The following is a 21,024-nucleotide window of genomic DNA, read 5'->3' on the forward strand; positions in this document are numbered from 1 at the left end:
GCTCACATGGCGGTGTGATGGGCAGGCAGCAATGGGCTCGGAAAAAGGAGTGACTTACTTTGAATGCATCAACATAGACAGGATTGATTTGGTTTATGCCCAGGCGAAGGGGCACAATGAGCAGCAGGGGTTTCCAGGCCGGGCAGCAAGCAGAAGTGCCCTTACTGTGGTTGGAAGCATTTGGGGAGCCGGAGGGGTTCTCAGTGGCTATGTCAGCACTCAAGGGAAGAATGCAACACATTTTTTCTAGAAACAGAAGAGAGCGGAGTAAATTAGGGGCATCCAGCCCTAGGAGGCAGGCCAAGAGCAAAACTAAGGGAGACCTCACCTGACAGCCCTTGCCTGGAAGGCCTTCCTCTCTGCCACTAGGGCCCTGCTTGTCCCACTTCCCACAGGAAGCCCAGGCCACTCCACCAGCCCTTACTTCTCTTCCTTCTGGTACTGAGCACTCCCTTATCTCCTGTCAGATGTTACGCTTATTGAGAGAATATCATTTCTCGACTGGTCTGCAAAGGCCTTTGGGACAGGGACTACTAGTCTTGGTTTTTCTAACCCCATGGTGGGGAGCACAGGGCTGGACAAGGGGGCGGCCTCCACAGAAGATCTGTTGGTGGTTTAACTGACTATCCCAAATTTGGGTGTCCTGCAGGGAGAGGGTCTGGTAGCTCACCAAGGAGCAGCAAAGATGATCTAATTGTTTTCTCCCTTTCAGAAAGCTGATAGGTAAGAAGAAAAGGGGTGCAGGGGATGATTAACCAGAGTCTTGTGCTCCCCTAAGCTCCTTTGCTCTGGTGGGGCAGGTTAGAGGGTGTGTGTGTGCGTGTGTGTGTGTGTCCCTCTCTGTCGCTCTCTGTCTCTCTCTGTGTCTCTCTCCCTCTCTCCGTCTCTCTCCCTCTCTCTGTCTCTTTCTCTCTATCTCTCTGTCTGTCTCTCTCTCTCACCCCAATTTCTGAGTGGTGATCAAGGACCTCATCACCCACCACGCAGGAAGGTAAACAGGCTGGGACTCACTGATATCTTCAATGACCACTGTGTTATCCATTGAAACATAAACAGCCAAGGAATTCCATTCATCAAATAAAGCAAGTTTTCTGCAAAGCAACATACAATGAAGTCATAATTGGGGAAGATGGAAATATCAGCAGGAGGAGTACAAACCATACCCAGTGTTTCTGAAGTTGCCAAACCCTGAGAATCAGGTCAGTTCTGGCTCCTTTGACTGAGCTCTGGAACATTGTGTGTCCAGGGACCTAGAGAATGCTGCAGAGTCACAGTTTCCGAACCTTGAAATGGAGGCCCTGCTTTACAAAATGGAAAAGTCTTCCCCACAAAATGACGTTACTCCTCTTGGGTAAAACAGAAAAGTTTACCAACGCATCTACTCCCAAGAGATTTTGTTTTCTTTTCTTAAATAAAAGATATTTGGACTTACTGCTTTTTTCAATAAAAGGAAATTGTCTTTAATGTATGTGTGTGTGTGTGTGTGTGTATACATATATATATATATATATTTTTTTTAATAATACATATATACACATATATGTAAATTTGGCATAAACCAAATATATATTATATATGTATGGTGTATATATAAAATATACATTTGGCATAATATAAATTTGTTGTTGTTATTGTTGTTTGGGGGTATAGATAATATAGAGAATAAGCCCTGGAAAAATCCAGAGAGACAGAGAGAGAGGTGATCTTTCACATCCCTCTACATGTGCTGTGAGAATGCTGTTCAAGGACACGTGGACTGCAGATGGCCTTCGGTGCTGGGCCTTCCCTGGTTAACAGCTAAAGGAGGAGAGCATGGTGACTTGCATGACCCCATAGGAGATTAGAAAGAAAACCTCTTTGAGAGCTTCTGAGGTCTAAGCAAAGTACCATGATTATTTCTCCTTTATCTTCTTCTCCTCTTGCCAGTTTGAAAGAAAACACATTTAACCTGGTACTCTGGGATTCTTGGGTAAAGTCCAGTCTCACTGGACAGAAAATAAAACATTGTCTCCCAAACCAAAGTAGCTCCTAGGAAGAGGTTAAGTACTATTACACTTTTATTTTACTCGTTTTAATGTGCTATCTTTCCCCCAAATAATAATAGTGACATAATAATATACTGCTGTTAATCATAATAATAACCATGAATCAGAAGCCACTTCAGTTCTTTTTAAAATGTTTGTTTCTATTTGGTGTTGGGAACCTCATCACTTAAAAAGAACACATTCTGAGGGATATCACTTAAAAACTAACCATTTCAAGCTGAGTTTCGGGCTCAGCACAGCCATTCTAATCTTATACTTTCTACCATGGGTTCCTACAGTGGTTCCTGAAATACTGCCAAATCCTCATTTAGCAGAGTCAATGATGCCCCAAAAGACACTACAGACTAAGGTAAGAAAGTAGTCTCAGACAGGCTACACTGTAAGAAAAGAGTAAAGCCAAGACACAGGTTTCACTTCGGTCTCCAGGAAATCCAGATGACTCCCCTCACAAGCACATTTCCAAAGTGTTCTAGATCATAGAAGACTGGCTAATAACTGATTCAGTAGCCCATTTGTACTCTGCATGGAGCAGATTCCACCACCATGCTCCAGAGAGCCCAAGACTGAAGCATATTATACCAAAGGAGGCCCAATGATTTCAGTCTCCTGATGCCTAAACCCAGCTCCAGATTCTGGCTACCATTTTGATTCATTCATCAAATATTTTTTGGCCACTTATGTGTGCCGGGCAGTTTTATGTGCTAGTGTTACAGCAGTGAACAAGGCAAACATAAGCTCTGCCCTCATGGAGTTTTCATCTGGAGATTTGTTGTCAGGGAGGAGAGTGACAACAGGTGAGGAGGCCTGCAGGTATAGGTGCTGATGCCACTCACCTCATTCACTTCCACACTGGTTCTGGCCTCTCCACCTTGCCTATTGATGTGGGAGATGTTCTGGGATATAACAGAACAAGTACAAAAGTGCCATGCTGGGCTGTCTGGAGTCTGTTAAGAGATTACAGACTGATTCCAAGACTCCTTTGGGATGTGTCTCTTCCAATAAGTCATGAGTTCCTTGAGGCAAGGGCTGCATATAGTTCATTTCTGTGCAGCCAGCACTTAGCACAGTAAAAGCACCCAGTAAATGTTTAATGAACAAATAAATGAACGAATGTTTTTTTATACTATATAGGTTAGGAGTCCATGTCTTGCCTATGCTGGCTCAGCCTCCCCTACTTAGTATGAACAGTTTGGTTTCAAAGAGACCCTCATGCTAATGGCTCCCTAGCACATGAGCAACAATCCGTGGGAGTGAGGGGATACTGAATGAGTTCTGAGGTGCTTCCACATATACTGGTACCAATGAATACAACTCGATATACCAAGACAGGTGTCACCACTTACACATTTCAAAGAACTGTCTGAACAAAATGGTATAAATGTTTGGTGGCTTAGTTGGAGGGGTGGTTTTGTAGGATGGGAAGAATAGTTAGGTTGATGGGACTTGGTAGAGGAGGGAGGCATATGAGACAGTAGAATAAGGCAGATGCCAGACTCTTTTACTTACTTTAACACCTGTGCAACTGTATTTGGTCCAAACCATTCACCAATTGATTTCCCTTCTCCTACGCCCATCTGTGCTGTTTTCATGTGGAAAAAAATAAACATGTTAGTAAAAGGTCTTCCGGCATGCCACAAACTCCTAATTTTTCACATAAATAATTAAGCAGACAGACAACTTAGCAGAGCCACATACAAAGCAGGGGACAAGAGGAGCAGGTGTTGTCTTTAAAACACCAAAGTGACCTTACCCATTTGATGAATAGAGTAGCAACAATCTTTTCTATCTAAGAAGCACTGTAAGATCCGCTGGTATTCTTTGGGTTGTTCCTTTTGTTTCTCCCAGTTCCAGTCTTTTTGTGAAAAAAAAAATTAGTTAAGTCATTTTTATAATTGCTTGTTACTTCTCCTCTTATTATAACTACTAGATTAGAAGGAAAACAAAGAAGCTATATCTGGAAGGTGGGAATGATCAACTAAGAACATTCCTGGGTGTCTTTAATTTTGATGACAAAGACATCTGGAAACTGATTACTGTCAAAGACTCAGTGGGTGTAAAGTAAAAGCAAAACAAGAAGTGGACCAAGGAATTGACTTAGCCTCAGGGTTGGAGCTGGATAAATATTACATAAAAACAGTTTCACAAAGGCCTTTCTGGTCAGCTACTCAGTGACTAGGAGGTCATCGCAAAATCCAGCAATATATCTGTATATCACCCAGAAGTGTGTCATCTCCACAGAGACAGCAACAGCTTCGTCCTTATATATCAGCAACATTGCCAAAAGAGTCTCATGGGGAGAAGGACTATTGTGACACAAAGCAGTTCACAGGAGAATATACATAACTGACAACTAAGGAAGCTTCAAAAAAACTGCACACTGCCATTTTTACACAGCCTTTAAAAAATCTACACTGAGCTTTGGACAAACAAATACCTTTGCTTTCAGGTGTTCAAGGTTTCCTTACAACCAAAACCAAAATAATTACATCTGTAAAAATCCCATCCGTGTCTTAGGCGCAGCCCACCAAATTCTATAAAGGCTACTTACCGCCTACTGAGGACAACTATGAAAACTCACCATAATCGCCACTGTGCACAGGATGCACTATCTTCATTCCCTCAGCTCTAGGAACTATGTCTAATGGGACCGAATTCTGAGGATTATTTTGCATACAAGACGTGAATTTCTTTTCTCTCCTGAGGTTTTAGAGAGAGTTTGAATTCACAATCAAAATACACTTGAGGCCAAAGACCACTATCTCTAGTCTTCCATTCTCTTTGCTTCTAGTATTTCTGAAATCAAAGTTTTAAACTTCATATTCAGCACAGCCTTCAGAGGGTAAACTGTATTCAACTGTTTTTCATCAGCTACCAAATTGTCCAGGTCTGAGGAAATTCTGATCAGCTGGCTGCTAGATATTGCTAGATATTTTCTGATTACAGTGATAAGTGAATACTCCACCTCAACTGTAAAATAACCAAATAGGAAACACTCTGAAATACTTCTTTACAAAATTACATCTTCTAATTCATCTTCACCACAAGATCTATTTCCAAATTCTTCCTGCTACTTGCTCTTATATTAAAACAATTAAGACTGCTGACTGTGTTTTTTTTTCCAGTTTGCTTTTCACAAAATTCACTTCCAGAAGTGAAGTGTTTTAAAAATAAGAAAAAGTGAAATTGTAAGACCGGATCTGCTCCAAGAAGTATGTGTACCACAGAGAAGTCACTGGACAAGAAGTCAGAAGACCTGCATTCTATTCCCAAATCTATGCTTTCTTGCTGTTTGACCCTGGGCATGTCACCTTACTTTGTAATCCTCAGTTTCCTCCTCTGTTAAACAGAAATTATGATACTACTCAGGGGAAGTGGGCGCAAGATATCCTAAACTCTGAAAAGAAGGCACTAAGTCCTCAAATCTCCCCAGACCCTTCCCCAATCACCTCTGTTAACTGTAGCAGAGTATGTGGAGTTGCACAGTGAGGAAAGGGAGTGATGTTTCCATCCCTCTGAATTTCCAGGAGCAACAGCCAATAAGTTCAGCAGCCCCATCTAATCCAAGGTGTTCTTTCAACCCTCAACGTCAAATCACACTAAACTTTTAGCCAATTGCCTAACCTGGCATCCAGCCAAGGTCAGCCTACATATGCCCAGAGGGAAGCACACACATGTTAAGAAAGTAAAATCTCACGAGTTCCAACAATCATTACTGGAATGTTCTTAATGGAGTGGCCTCTTGAGGAAGCTAATTTAAGGATTCCTTCATCATCAAATGGACATCCTCAATGAACCCAAGCCAAAATAGCACCAGCTCCATCATTAGGCACTTCCTTTAGGTCATTTACATCCTTCACCAGGCAGATATTTTAAATGAGGTCAAGAAACAGACTTACTGCCACACCCTTCTTCCTGCTCCCTTTGTTATCTGACCTGTTTAAGGACTCACTCAAACAATAGCGAAGATGGAAACTAAATGACCACCTGCCTTAATGTTCAGGTTTGTCCCAGGAAAATAACTCTCTGGCTTGGTGAATCACAAGGAAATGTTGGTTGTTTCCTTCTTATGAGAGGCTTTGTCAACTTCTCAGCCATACCACTTGAGCTTGCAGAGAGCATTTTAGGACCTGGCAGCTCTGTTACTGAGTGTTATTTAAGCTCAACACCAATGTGAAACCACCAGCAGTGTTACTACAGAGGTCTCTGAAGCAGTTTGGAGAACAAATTTAACTCACCCCTCCCCAAGTGTCTGCAGATAAGGGCTTGAGCCAGCATCATCTGTCCACAGCGTAGCATACATCCCCAGCCAGCATCTGATGAAGGGCCCGTTCCCCCTGTTGGTAAAATGGATGAGAATGAATATGAGCTCCTGAAATTGCCTTTTCCTGAAACATCAGCATATCTGGAAATCATACAAGACAGATAGACACACATACTCTAAAAAGAGAGGCAAGAGATGCAGCTAGATATCAAACAGGGTTTGTTATAGGGTAGAACTTGCAAAGATAATGCTGAGTTAACCAAAATAGGTTCTATGGCCAAAAACAAAACAAGCAAATGAACAAGACCTGCCCCTTATGTTTTCTATTTGGAAACTTCAATTTTGGTAGATGACTGCCATGTATGACCATCAACACTTCATCCATGCCATATTAGCATCTGCCTGACCAAACCTGGCTTTGCACAGTTCACTTCTTAGGGAAGCCAGCCTTACCTTATTTAAGGAATAAATGCTACCATAGGTACTCATCGAAATGGTCAAAAATCTCTGGAAGGCTCTTGACTATTCTAAATGTACATTTAAAGAACTGAACAGCAAGAAGGATGATGTAAAATAGAGGAAAGAGTCTTAGATTAGGTATCAGAAGACCGGTCTCTATTGTCCAATCTAAGTCTCATCTATAGACTGTGGATAATAGCACAAACCCTGCCTTATCAATGGGTATTATATGAATTAAATGAGAGAGTATCTGTAATAGTGTTCTACAACTCAGTCAGGATGATGTAAATATTTAGTGTTATGAGTAAGGTCACAATAAAAATACTATTAATAAATTAAAAATGTACTACATCTTTAAAAGGTACAAAACCAGTTAAATGAAATAAGACAACAGGTTCCATTTTAAGAACACTTGATGTAATGAAAACTCCACATATGTGGCCAGGGTGAGCTCAATACCCTTTTTTGAGGTACCAATGAAATTAGATAACTTGGATGGCAGAGGAGACATTCTGCTTTCATTGCTTTCCTTTCCCAACATGGAGGTGGAAAAGTATGCTATGAGCATGATCTCACAAGACTAACTTTAAAGGAGGTCATCAACCTTGTAAGACAACTGAGCCAAAGTGGCTGCCCCCTTTCTTTTGTTGTGGAGACTAAAGGAGAGTTGCTACAGCAACAAGGGAAGCGTTGAGCCAACTTGTGAACTGGAAGGGGAGTCCTTTGGCTCTTGCTCATGGTGGGATTATAGGCCAGATTAGTATGGAAAAGATATAATGAAGCCCACATAAAGAAGAGTTCATCAATTCACTGTCAGAGTTGAATTGAAAATGTTTTCAAGCCTTGCAAAGACCTCTCAATCCAGAGAAAGTTAGCAGTTTAGAATCACTGGGTACTAAAAATTGTTCTTTTGTTTGTTTTACTGCTCAGGTACTTCCTGTGGAGAGCAAAAAATGTCCATGTGGACTTCATTTTTGGCACTTACCAGAAAGGCTGATCTGATTCCAACTACTAGATCTAGTGCTGCACCAAAATTGGTCAGACAGATTTCCTGTTAGGAGAATAGCTTCCACCATGTGAGTGTGGTAATCTTTTTCTACAGGGCCATGATACTAGGAATAGGTCACCACCCCGCTTGCAAACATTTTACGAAATTTCTCTAAAGGGAGCCTATTCACTTAGCTTATTGAACTATCCTTTTTTCTAGACAGCGGTTGGTACTCTATCAGCTGAGAATTAGTTCCAAGGAAACCTATCATAACTCATCTTCCAGTGGCAAAGTGTTTTAATTTCATAGAGGAAAAAACAATCAAAAGAATTATGTTCTTTCCTTCAAGGTACAATCGTCTTTAATAATAAAGTAGCTCCACAAAGCAGTAGATTGTAATTTAATAAATATTGCCCCAAATAAAAGTTTATTTGACTTTTTCCTTGCTCTCAGAAATAATACAAGTAATATCATCTAGTGCCTGAACACTTAGTGGTGAGCTCATAAGTATACTGGCATTGCCCATTAACATCGTGAAGCCATACATGATGAAGTACCTTGGCAATAAAACTTTTGTATAAAGTGTAAGACTTAACTATTTCCTGAAATCAAATACTTCACCATCATGAGCTGTTAATTCTGAGGTTTCTGTGAAGTGACTGATAATTTCAGGTAAGCTATCTATAAGGAAGAAAGCACAGTACAACAAATTATATACCTACCAATTGGTGAAAATTTCCTTCTGTATGTAAACCATAGACGAGCACTTATATCAGACAACAGCTTAGATTTTTCTGCAATTAAATGTGAAATTCAAATTAAATCACCATATCCCATCTACAGGTATCTGCCTTTGATTTCTGAGCTAGCAGCAAACTCATTTCCAAATAACCAATCAATTCCATTGTTAAGAGGCTAGGAAAATTCATAGGAAACACAATCTCATTTTTGCCAAATAATTTCAGCATTTTAACCTACCCATGTTTTGACGAGAGCTACTGGCTGGTACAATGATTCTGGGTGGTTCCTGTATCCTTTTCACTGATCTCTATGGCTCTGGCAGGTACTATCGCTGACATCATGGTCAGAAGACAAGGAATAGGAAAAGCAAGGCAATCAGCCCCTGCCTAAATGATTGACAGTTGACTGGATTTGTCATCAGTACCCTCTGACTGTTATCTAAAACTGTGTGTGTGCATATGTGTCCATGCACATGTTTAACTAAAAAGGAAATGTCCCTGTTAAGCAAATTAAGTGTGCAAGAAATATATCAGTACCACCTAGTGCAACTGGTATTTATAATCTAAATGGATGCAAAACATCACCAATGTTTTTGTGTCTTTGAAAACATGCTTCCTTATATGTTATGACAAATTTATTTTGATGGTCGTGAATATGACTTCCACGTTCCTATCTGTACTTAGATGTGGTTCTGTTTTTCTTAGTCTTCTTTCTCCCCTTTTTCAACAACACATCCATGTTTATATTCTGTATAGAACTTACGGCCATTGCACTTTAAAAGAAAAAAGAGGAAATTCAATTTTAGCCAATAATATATATTTTCTCTCCTGCTTTTTCTTTGAACAAAGCAGAAAGTTGAACTGTCTGCACTTTCCTCCCCTTCGTGTCCACAGTGTCTAACACATTTTGGGAAGCAGATATATAATTGTTAAGAGTAAGATTTCTGGAGTCATACTCTGCCTGAGTTTGAATCTTGGCTCTGCTACTTACCAACTGTGTAGCCTTGTCGCTTAACCTCTTGAGCTTCAGTTTCCTCATCCGTAAAATGGGGAGAAAAATAGCACCTACTTCGTAGAGCCATGATTGCTAACAAGATAATACATGGAAAGTGCTTTGATGGTACAGTATGCAGTAAACTTGCAATAAATGTTAGCTGCTATTATATATGCCTCTCTCAAATGTTCAGACCACTCACTCCTTCCTCTGATATTCTCTACATCTCCCAGCTTGTCTATATGCTAGAAAGGCTAGGGGAGTTGTATAGAAATTTGAACAATTTCACTTTGAAAGGCATTTCACAACTTAATGTTTGAACATGGGCATGTTTGGCAACCTGGGGGTTCCTGTTGTCATGGACTGCAGAACTAGATGAGATCATCTCTAGTCCTCTCATTTTATATGCTGGTGAAGGGAGTTAAGATGCACAAAGAGAAAGCAACTTATCTAAGACAGGAGAAGAGTCTGAATACAAACATTCTCCTAATTGCTAGCCCTGGGCTCTCCACTGTTCAGGATTCTCCTATCGAAATGATTAAGCCAGATTCAGGACAAGCTACAAAATTCCTAACTTCCTCTCCTACCTTTTGCCCAGTTTCTTCCCATCTCTCCTTCATGCTAGGGCCTCTCCTCAGACAGATACAAAATCAGAGCTGTTTCTCTCCAAACTCAGTCTTTATCTGGGTACAGGATCATTAGCAGTTTTAGGTTTAAAGGTCTTTCTCAATCTATGAGAATGTAAGGGTAAGAAAGAAAAATTCAAGCCTCCCTTTCATCTAGCTACAGTGGCCAAAAATTCTATACAAAATCAGAATAAACTGAGACAGTACTACAGTCAGTAAAAGATTTACAAGATTTCTCAGAGTCTGATATCGTTTCTGACAGCCATGGGCTGTTTAGAAGTCCTCTGGGTGCCAGCATTTTTTTATCTAGACAGAAAAGGATATTAGAGGAATAAAATGTATGTAGCCCTGTCATCAAAGACTAGATACTGGTTAGTGGTACCGGGAATGAGACCATGGTTTTTAGAACCTGAGGCTTATAGAAATTGGGGGTTCTCCTTTAGAGAAAAGAATAAAAATATATGACATTTTCAAATCATACAAGCACCTATGACCACCTGAACATGCTACAAGGGCCTCTCACGACCTTGGAAGGGGTCTGTGCAAGTGAAGGGCCTGAGGCTTAAACTCCTTTGGCTGCAAGGTAAATCTGCCTAGAAGTAGAATTAACAGTTATTAAGGTAACGTTATGCTAACCTGAGGAGGAAAAAATTATAGGACCTGAACCTCAGGCACCCACCTCATTTGAGTTTTCACAGACAAATGCTACCAAGCCTTACCTGTTTTAAGAAGATGCTGTTTCCCCAAGATCCATACCAGCTCATCAGTATCAGGAAATTCTTCTAGGTAGTCAGTGAAAATAGTAATCTGGTTTTCATACTTGGATAAAACTGAAAGAAAAGGAAAAAAAACTTAAGCAAAATTTAACAGAGGGGGCTTGCTTCTGTGGCTTACTGTTTATTTACCTTCGTCCTAAAAGGTAAAGGTCATGGGCTCCAATCTAATAGAAGCAAATCCTTTGCTTTGAGGACCAAAGACATTCACAAGGCTGCAAAATCCTTCCATTGAGTGATTTTCTCTTGTACCTCTTTGGATCTTCCCTTTATCATGGTCCTATTTGGCACCACCTCTGAATAATTATTTGGCCGCAGTTACCTAAAAACCTTTTCTTTCCTGAGGCCTTCTTTGTTCATAGCCACTTATCTAGCTTCTCCTGGGGTGGGTGTATCAAGGTGATACAATAATACCTGAATACCTAACTCTTGCCCTCGCTACAGAGAATAGTGGCCAGTGGCTTGGAAGGGGCTTTGATACACTGTAAAGATTATACAACTACGAAAGTGTAATATTTTAGCTGGAAGACTGGATGTTTTAACAGTACTTTGTAGTTGTCATTTCATTTACATATGACTTCTGCAAAGAAGGTTCTTGTGGCTGATGATAACTATAACCTGTTCTTGGGATTCACAAATGACTATGGTTATCTCTCAAGACAAAGTAACTGAATAAAATATAATTAAACTTCATAAGTTCGTAGGTTACACTCTTAGATTTTATGACCATGTAATAAAGATGAGTTAAAATTCACTTTTGTACCAACTGTGGGGATAAGGTCTGCTAAAAGAGTCAAGACTGACTTATGAAAGAATTCTATCTCAAAAGTTCTCTTTAAGTAACTTTCTAAGGGAAATAATATTGTAAGTAGTAAATTAGTTTCCAAGCCAGCCCACACAAAAAAAATCCCTATTTTAACCTGTAACCAGAAAAATCAAATTGATAGAATATTTCATAGTTCATTGTGTTATTTCTATGAGAACTATATTTAAATTCAAAGCTAAGACACCCAACACCTACTTTCTCCTCTCAGCTCTTAGAGCCTCCCCATCCCCTATGGGGAGGGCAGCTCAGAGAGAGTAAGGGCCCTTCTGTGCAGCTACACGTATCTGCACTATTCTCCCAAAGCACTCCCTAAAAGCCCCAGGGGAATGGTTTCCTGTAAAACTGGCATTGTGGGATATGTTTAACTTACTTGAAAGACAAATTGTTTTCTTTTGGCTTCGTTTTCTAAGGCAGGAGCATGCTGTTTTCATAGAAATAAATGTTCCTAAATATAAATGAGTCGTATCTGGTCATGAAAACTAGCTCACCTGCTGAAAATATATAGTTGGAGGTTAAAGTTATACATTGCACAATTTGTACAAGTTGAAGTTATCATTTGTTTGAAGGTATAATTTTAGAAACTGCTTTTCTTGAACCATATTACAGAAGTTCAATCTTTCAAGGATTTAAGTAGCCTTTCTCCTCAGGATGTTTTAATCATTAAATCAGCAGTATTTCAAACCTAAAGAAGTTAGAAATGAGACAGCCATTTTGTTCCCCAATGAAAACTCATCACTGTTGAATCTGCCAGGGAGCTTGGGCTGTCCTAGCCTTTCTGTCACTGATCTCAGCCCCTGGCCCATGTTCAGGAAATACCAGGCTAAAAATGATCACCCAGGTCAGGTCATCCCCAGGAGGTGGTGGATTGAGGTGGCATAAATCACACTGTGTACCTTCCCACCCTACTCGTTATCTCTCACAGGAAGGTGAAATCAGGTTAAAATGAGCATCCAGTGTAGCTAGAAAGAGAAAGAAAGTCAGAAAATAAATAACTTCAGAGGAGTGTGGGAAAGAGGCAGCTTCTCTGGCATTCCCCTGGTCGGGGCGAGGAAGGATGGCATTGGATGAATGTACAACATGTATGCATATAAGCCTTGGGTCTTTTTTTAGTACTGGCCGAAAAAAAAAATTTCTCTATCGCCAACCCTATCTCAGTGAGTCACTGCTCAGCTGTCTGGTCAAATTAGTACCACCCCTTAAAGACTATGAGAACTGCGCTGCTTCCTTTGGGATAGCTCTCACCAAAATGGTAGCCAAAGAATATTCCTCTTGTTCTTCAGCCCCTCTCAGGTGAGCAAGAAGGTCATTATAGTCTTTATTCTTCTTGATTCTTCTCTTAGAAGATAAACTCCCAGAATGCAGTGTGTCAGGCCAGAGCTAACCCAAGTGGAGGCTACATGGTGAAACAAATGAAAGCCCGAACAGAAGATGAGATTTACAGAAGCAAAGAGAAGTAATGGAGAGAGTATATATACAAGGAGGTCTGAGGAGGAAAGCGAAATGGGTCTTCCTCAAGAAGAATTCAGAGAGATGAAGAAGCAAACTAACACATGGTTAAGGTGCAGAAGTGAAATCACATTTCCAACAGACTCATTTCTGACTATAGTAGTGCCCTCTTATCCAAGGATTCGCTTTCCGCTGTGTCAGTTACCCACGGTCAACTGTAGTTGGAAAATATTAAATGAAAAATTCCAGAAATAAACAATTCATAAGTTTTACACTGCACACTGTTCTGAGCAGCATGATGAAATCTTACATTATTCCACTCCATCCCGCCCAGGACATGAATCATCCCTTTGTCCAGCGTCTCCACACTGTATATTCTACCTGTCCATTAGTCACTTAGTAGCTGTCTGGGTTATCAGATTGACTGTTGGAGTATTGCAGTGCTTGTGTTCAAGTAGCTCTTATTTTACTTAATAATGTCTCATTTACCTTATTTCATCTCATCATGTAGGCACCGAATCATCTCACATCATCACAAGAAGGGTGAGTACAGTATACAATGAGATAGTTTGAGACAGAGAGACTACGTTCACATATCTTTTATTACAGTGTATTGTTATAACTGACCTATTTTAGTATTAGTTATTGTTGTTAATCTCTTATTGTGCCTAATTTATAAATTAAAATTTATCATAGGTATGTACAATAGGAAAAAACATGTATGTATAGGGATAAGTACTATCCGTGCTTTCAGGAATCCACTGCGGGGGGCAGGGGGGGCGGCTCTTAGAATCTATCCCCTGCAGATAAGGGTGAACTACTGTACCAGCAATCTTTTTTAATAATTTTTTCATAAACTACTTTTGTCTTGCCTTAAAATTAACAAACAAGACAGCAGCCCCACATAAGTTCCCTACCCTTTCATCCTGTTTAAAGAGATAGGGACTATAGAGCAGAGCTACAAACACTGCAGCCCAGTGGACCGAGAATTAGCTTCTACAAGGTCTAATGGACAACAGGCCTGCTCCATTTTACTTCAATAATTATTGCACTGAAGTCTCTGCTGGGTTAACTTAGTGGTCAGCTAGTAACTGAGCAAAGATTTCCTTAAACTGGAACCAGAAAGTTTCCCAGTGTGGCCAAAAAGCTCTGTGAACATGTTGCATAGGTATGCCTTCCACACTCAGCGAGGTGGTCGAAAACTCTGCCTTAGTCTTCCTTTTCTGCATGTGCAGAGCTCAGGGTCGGCCAAGAGCTTAGGGCCTTCTCATAGTCGTTCCTGAGCATGTGCACAACTCTGTGAATGCACACAGCCGTGAGCACGTAGTTTTCTAAAAATTCTAATTTTTCAAGGTCTTGATGGACATGTTATTAGCCAGCTTTTTTCCTTTTAGGCTTTTTCGTTATCTATAGCCTCAGGCTGCTGTGAAGTTAATTGATTGTCTCCGTTTTCTTAAAAAGCCGCTGGAGAAAGGCCTTCTATAGCTCAAAGTCATGGCAAACAAATATGGTCCTGCAAGTAGGATCTTCTGGGGGAAACACTAGACAGATCAATGACAATTTTATGGAAATGAGGGATTATAGAAGCTCCAACCTCATTCTGTGTCTTCCTGGGGCTGTCAGGCTGCCTGCTGGCTTTCTCTATGATTGCACGGCAGGGTTGGAGTGAAAGAGATGGGCGAAGGACAAGTGAAAACACACCAAAGCTCACTATCCTTACCAAAATGCAGCTGATTTTCTGGAATAAATACTCCCCAGATTGTTGTAAGCATTTGATTAATGTCTAGAAATTAATCAAACATTCTGAAAATTTTGATTCTGACCATTTTTGTCAGTTTTTTCATTGCTATTATGGATAGAATTTTCCGAGGTCCTCATTCTGCCATTTTTGCTGATGTCTTACTTTAATAACATGCATTTCAGTAATTAACTATATTTTTTAAAGGTTACTTTGTGAAATTTTAGGTAAATGAAAAAAGTCACTTTGATAAACAAATTTTCTGATAGGGCTTAACAAAGACACTCGTACATGAAGGTTCTTAGATTCTATAGGGCTTGTTCCCCCAAACAACACAAACTCTCTCAAGTGAAATCAAAAGGTCACAGAATCTCAGGGTCAGAAGGGGCCTGAGATCCCATAGTGTATTGTCCCTGTTGGTCACCTGATCCTAAAAACATGCCAGGATACAGCTGTTTCCAAAACAGTCTTCGCAGCAATACATACACATTCAACATACTATCAGGTCACATCTTCAAAAATATATATATTTTTTAAAGTCCATGAAGACAGGAATGGTAAGGGCTGAACATTCATTAATATTTGTTCCATAAAATTTTATAGAATACCTACCATTTATATTTTTTCCATAAAATTTTATTTCCATAAAATTATATTTGTTCCATAAAATTTTATAGAATACCTACCATTTATATTTTTTCCATAAAATTTTATTTCCATAAAATTATATTTGTTCCATAAAATTTTATAGAATACCTACCATTTATATTTTTTCCATAAAATTTTATTTCCATAAAATTATATTTGTTCCATAAAATTTTATAGAATACCTACCATTTATATTTTTTCCATAAAATTTTATTTCCATAAAATTATATTTGTTCCATAAAATTTTATAGAATACCTACCATTTATATTTTTTCCATAAAATTTTATTTCCATAAAATTATATTTGTTCCATAAAATTTTATAGAATACCTACCATTTATATTTTTTCCATAAAATTTTATTTCCATAAAATTATATTTGTTCCATAAAATTTTATAGAATACCTACCATTTATATTTTTTCCATAAAATTTTATTTCCATAAAATTATATTTGTTCCATAAAATTTTATAGAATACCTACCATTTATATTTTTTCCATAAAATTTTATTTCCATAAAATTATATTTGTTCCATAAAATTTTATAGAATACCTACCATTTATATTTTTTCCATAAAATTTTATTTCCATAAAATTATATTTGTTCCATAAAATTTTATAGAATACCTACCATTTATATTTTTTCCATAAAATTTTATTTCCATAAAATTATATTTGTTCCATAAAATTTTATAGAATACCTACCATTTATATTTTTTCCATAAAATTTTATTTCCATAAAATTATATTTGTTCCATAAAATTTTATAGAATACCTACCATTTATATTTTTTCCATAAAATTTTATTTCCATAAAATTATATTTGTTCCATAAAATTTTATAGAATACCTACCATTTATATTTTTTCCATAAAATTTTATTTCCATAAAATTATATTTGTTCCATAAAATTTTATAGAATACCTACCATTTATATTTTTTCCATAAAATTTTATTTCCATAAAATTATATTTGTTCCATAAAATTTTATAGAATACCTACCATTTATATTTTTTCCATAAAATTTTATTTCCATAAAATTATATTTGTTCCATAAAATTTTATAGAATACCTACCATTTATATTTTTTCCATAAAATTTTATTTCCATAAAATTATATTTGTTCCATAAAATTTTATAGAATACCTACCATTTATATTTTTTCCATAAAATTTTATTTCCATAAAATTATATTTGTTCCATAAAATTTTATAGAATACCTACCATGCGCTAAGCACAGAGGATATCCTCTAAAAGCTTTTAATGTAGTGGAAAGGAAAGGTCTGGAAACAACTAATGACTGTAAGTGTAAGCAGAATAGGGTTAAAGGGGTTGCTGAGTTATGAAACTAAATCTTTGCTGAGCTGTCTTGCAGAACAAGGATGTTCTCTGAAAGGCTGACCACAAGGCAATAACACTCTGTTCCTATTGGATAAGGATGCCTAAAAGAAACACTGACCCTACTTAATTATAATACTAATTAAGCTCCTGCCCAGGTGGAGCTTATCCACCATTTTCTATACATGTGATATATGATAAATCATGACTCCTTATTGTGCCTATGCTAGAATGACCCAGCCTCTATATGTAAAGGCCTGTCCCTTTTTTGATGAATATGCTTAACTGGTCCCAATAAAAGCAATTTCCTTTGTGTATTGGGGAGACACTGCATTGAGAATTATCCCCAGTGCTCTCCTTACTTGCTGCAAATAGTAAACTCATCCTGCTCATGTTCTGTTTTAATTGAGATTCACTGGGTTCTGCTCACCAAGAGATGAACACTTTGTGTTCAGGTAATGTAAGTGCTATTTTTAAAAAGTGATGTAGAAGGCAACAAATGATTAAGTCCAGCTGGGCTTTTCACAACCTAGAAAAAGTTACATCAGAGCTGAGACTTAATAGAAATAAGATATAAGTGGGAAGGAGGAGGGGAGGAAATTCCTGGTTGAGGGAACACCAAGAGGATTTGGCAAACAACTGAGTGTGGGGGTGGGGCTGAGGACAGTGAGAGAAATTTAAAAATTTGCAGTGCAGGTGATGAGATGGTAGCAGAAAAACATGACTGGGAGTGGGGCAGAGGGAGATAATAAGCTTGGTATAGCCAGAATGTGTCTGACTCCTGGGCTTGCTTGACAAAGGAAAGAGGTTAAAAAAAGTGAAGAGGAAGTCAACCAGCACAAGGATTGTGAAGAGGAGCATGGTAGATGGTAGATTAATTAGCAGAGCTAGGAAGGCAGGAGGAATGCAGAACAAAACAGCCTAAAATGTGGCTTCATCCACTTCCTCCTGAGACCACTTAGTGTCCTGGTCTTCCCAGCTTCTGCTCACCTGCACACAGGCCCTGCTCTATCTTCATTTATCTTCCTCACAGTGACCTGCTTTTCTGACACCCAAGAACTTAGAAAATAGAGAACTGTACAACGATTCTAAGCATTTCAAAGAGGATTTTCAAGTTCAAAACTGCATATTTTCTTGAATGTATTCACAAGTCACACCCTAGCAATGCTGGATTGTCACATAATACAAAACCCATGAATGATTTCTCAATAGACAAGTATACACTCTGACACCCTAAGAGAACATTGTCATTTGTAGACTTATATCAGAGAACCTTAACCAAAAGGTTATCATTCAGCTCTACTTTATGATATTCCATTCAACTGGCTAGTACTAGTGGTAGTGGAGCACAAGGGACTGTACCTGAAAAATTGCGGGGCAAGTCAGCAAAGGGATAACCAGTCTAGTAGGCAAGGCACCATTAAGTGATAAGACCTTTTGGCTTTGAGCTTGAAAAATCAATCGGGCCATAGATAACTTGACCACAAAATACAACATTTCTTAGAGATTTCAGTCCATTCATACTACTAATGAGTGGTGAGAATCAAATGTAATGCAAAATTGAACTCTTTCTGATTTTCCTTTAAAGTGATGCTTTGGAAAAACTTGTTGCCTTTTTAAGTATACTTTTGTTGTTGTTTTCACTTAAGGACAAATTATTGCCTACTTTCGGCTGACTAAAATGCATTTGAACATATCCATGAGGAAATGGGATTCTATGCACAAACTGGTTAGGAATGTACCTAACACAAAGATCACTGTACCTCTAAACTGCTGCCTCTTTTTGCTTTTGATAACTCTGTTCTTTTTTTTTTTCCGGAATAATAAAAAGATGCCACTTTCATAAAGATTATCTTTGTTGATAAAGCATACAAACAGGGTAGCATATTGAATGAATGAATGGAGAAAATAATTGATTGGCTTTAGAATTCAAGACTTGAGGCAACTATTCCACAAAGCCAGGTGAGAATCACCTTGATTCTTCATCAGCAAGTTCTGTTCTTAGGAATCAATCTTCCAGTGGAAAGCCTGGTTATATTCCCAAAGAGGACAGTTTCACATTAGTGTCACTGCCAAGTCATAAAATGGGTCCAAAGTAAGTCTCCATGGTATTGTAGTTTTGACTTTGGACATTATTCAAACCAAAAAGCACCAATTTTCAAATACAGAGCTCATGGTTCATGTAGGAAACAAGACGCCATGGCATTATTTAGTCAAAATAAAGAGTGCGTCAAATGATTTTTCTCCATAAATTTGTTTTTGTTTTTGTTTTTTGGCATGGTAAACAGAAGGAGGAATCACTCCTCACCCCTCTTGGAAATAGCTCTAGCCTAAGAATCCTAATATTTAGTCCCATCCCGCCACTAACTAGCTCTGTGAATTTGCAGAACGTACTGCATTTCTGTGGGACTCAGACGCTCCATCTATAAAATGTGTGGTGTGTCTTTCAAACAGCACAGCATAACTCGTCAGTGGGCTATGAAATCTACATAATGCATTGCAAACAGCATTTTTTAAAAAATAAAATTGAATAGAAAATATATTTTACACTTAATAAGGATGAATACTGTTTCATGAAATTTATTTCTGTGTATATGAACTGGGCTGTAAAATAAAATGTATTACTCATTGTATTATTGGATCAAAAAAGTTGGAAAGCCACTGATCTAGACCTATGTTGTCCAATACAGTAGCCACTAGCCACAGGCAGCTATTTATATTTAAATTAATTAAAATCAAATACAACTAAAATTCAATTACTCAGTTGCAGTAGTCACATTTCAAGAACTCAAGAGCCACAGGTGGCTAGTGGCTACCATATTGGACAGTGCAGCTATAGAATAGTTTCATCGTCACATGAAAGTTCTATTGGACAGTCCTATCTTAACGTCTTTTGTATGGTTCTGTAGGAGATGGAACTAGGGTAACTTGTTGGGAGGGGTACTCCAAATTCCAGGAAGAGAAGATGGGTTCAATTGTCTCTCTCTTCAGAGAGTCTGTGTGTGAATTTCTAAATATATGAGCCAACAATTATAAAGTTCTGTACTTGGTCCTGTGAGAAATACAGAAGAAACATCCTCATAAATATTTACCAAATGTTAAGTGAACAAACTAAGACATCATAAAATCATAATCTAGTTAAAGATATGAGCTTTAGGTAAATGAAAGAGCTAATAATAAAAGGTAATGTATGGGCAAGTGTTGATAATAACTGAGCATTGTCAAAATTCACAAAAGGGAGAAGATAATGAGGGCTGGAGTCACCAAGGGAGATTTCGAGGAGGATATAGCATTTGAACTGGTCCTCAAATTATTGCTTGCATTTGGATCAGCAAAGGTAAGAGGGAGAATATTCCAGATGAGGGGAACACCATAAGTATGTGTGTGTCAGACAGAAGGGTAAGTTCTGGAAAATACTGAGAAATGAGATTAGAGAGGTAACTGGGACTGGAGTATGGTGGTGGAAAGCCAGCCAGTAGAGTCCAAGTCTTAGTAAAGCTGTTGACAGTTTTCAGAGTGCTTTCACATGATCTTCAAGACAGCTCCTTGAGATAGGCAGGGCAAGAAACATTACTTCCATCTTAGAGCTGAGGAAAGAGAGTCTCAGGTAAGTTATATGACTTGCCCAGGGTCATATAGCTATTAAGTAGTATAACCAGGATTTGAACCGAGTTCATTTTATTCTCCATCCAGTATTCTTCCCACTATATGTTGCCATTATGATAAAAGCTAGATTCGAGGCACTGGAGATAGGGAGACCAATAAGAAAGTTGTAATAATCCTGGCATGAAGTGTTTGTTGAAGGCCTGGCCTAAGATGGCAAGAAACCAGATGTGCTGGTTATATAACCTACTATAAAACAAACTGACAATGCAGTACCCACTGTTTGAAAGAGGAAGAGTGGACAGTCTGAGGTTAGAACAGTATAGTTATTTTTAACTGGAAGTGATCTAAACTACCCTAAAGGAATAAATGTTAACAATATCATTCATATACGACGTCCGGTTCTTTCCATACAGCTGAAGGCAATGTTTTGGACCTAGTTCCTAAGAAAATAATACTTTACACATTTATGCATTTTAGGAGCCATTTCTGTCTTGCTAGTGTTTCTTTCCTCTGCCAATTTCAATTTTCATTTCTCAGA

General features: G+C 38.4%; 1 protein-coding gene across 1 annotated transcript in view; it reads right to left on the bottom strand.

Annotated features, from left to right (window-relative positions):
• Positions 1 to 21,024, bottom strand: part of ATG4A (autophagy related 4A cysteine peptidase) — a 58,539-nt gene that overhangs the window by 10,023 nt on the left and 27,492 nt on the right. Inside the window, exons 2-9 of the mRNA XM_015591658.2 lie at positions 12,083 to 12,203; positions 10,833 to 10,943; positions 8,476 to 8,547; positions 6,281 to 6,379; positions 3,796 to 3,897; positions 3,552 to 3,624; positions 1,012 to 1,091; positions 45 to 246 (exon numbers count right to left, since the gene is read on the bottom strand). Of these exons, the coding sequence (XP_015447144.1) occupies positions 45 to 246; positions 1,012 to 1,091; positions 3,552 to 3,624; positions 3,796 to 3,897; positions 6,281 to 6,379; positions 8,476 to 8,547; positions 10,833 to 10,943; positions 12,083 to 12,143 (800 nt within the window). The 5' untranslated portion in view covers positions 12,144 to 12,203. The remainder of the gene's footprint in view (positions 1 to 44; positions 247 to 1,011; positions 1,092 to 3,551; positions 3,625 to 3,795; positions 3,898 to 6,280; positions 6,380 to 8,475; positions 8,548 to 10,832; positions 10,944 to 12,082; positions 12,204 to 21,024) is intronic.

Source organism: Pteropus alecto, unplaced genomic scaffold (genome assembly GCF_000325575.1).
Source record: "Pteropus alecto unplaced genomic scaffold, ASM32557v1 scaffold246, whole genome shotgun sequence".
Lineage (NCBI taxonomy): Eukaryota > Metazoa > Chordata > Mammalia > Chiroptera > Pteropodidae > Pteropus > Pteropus alecto.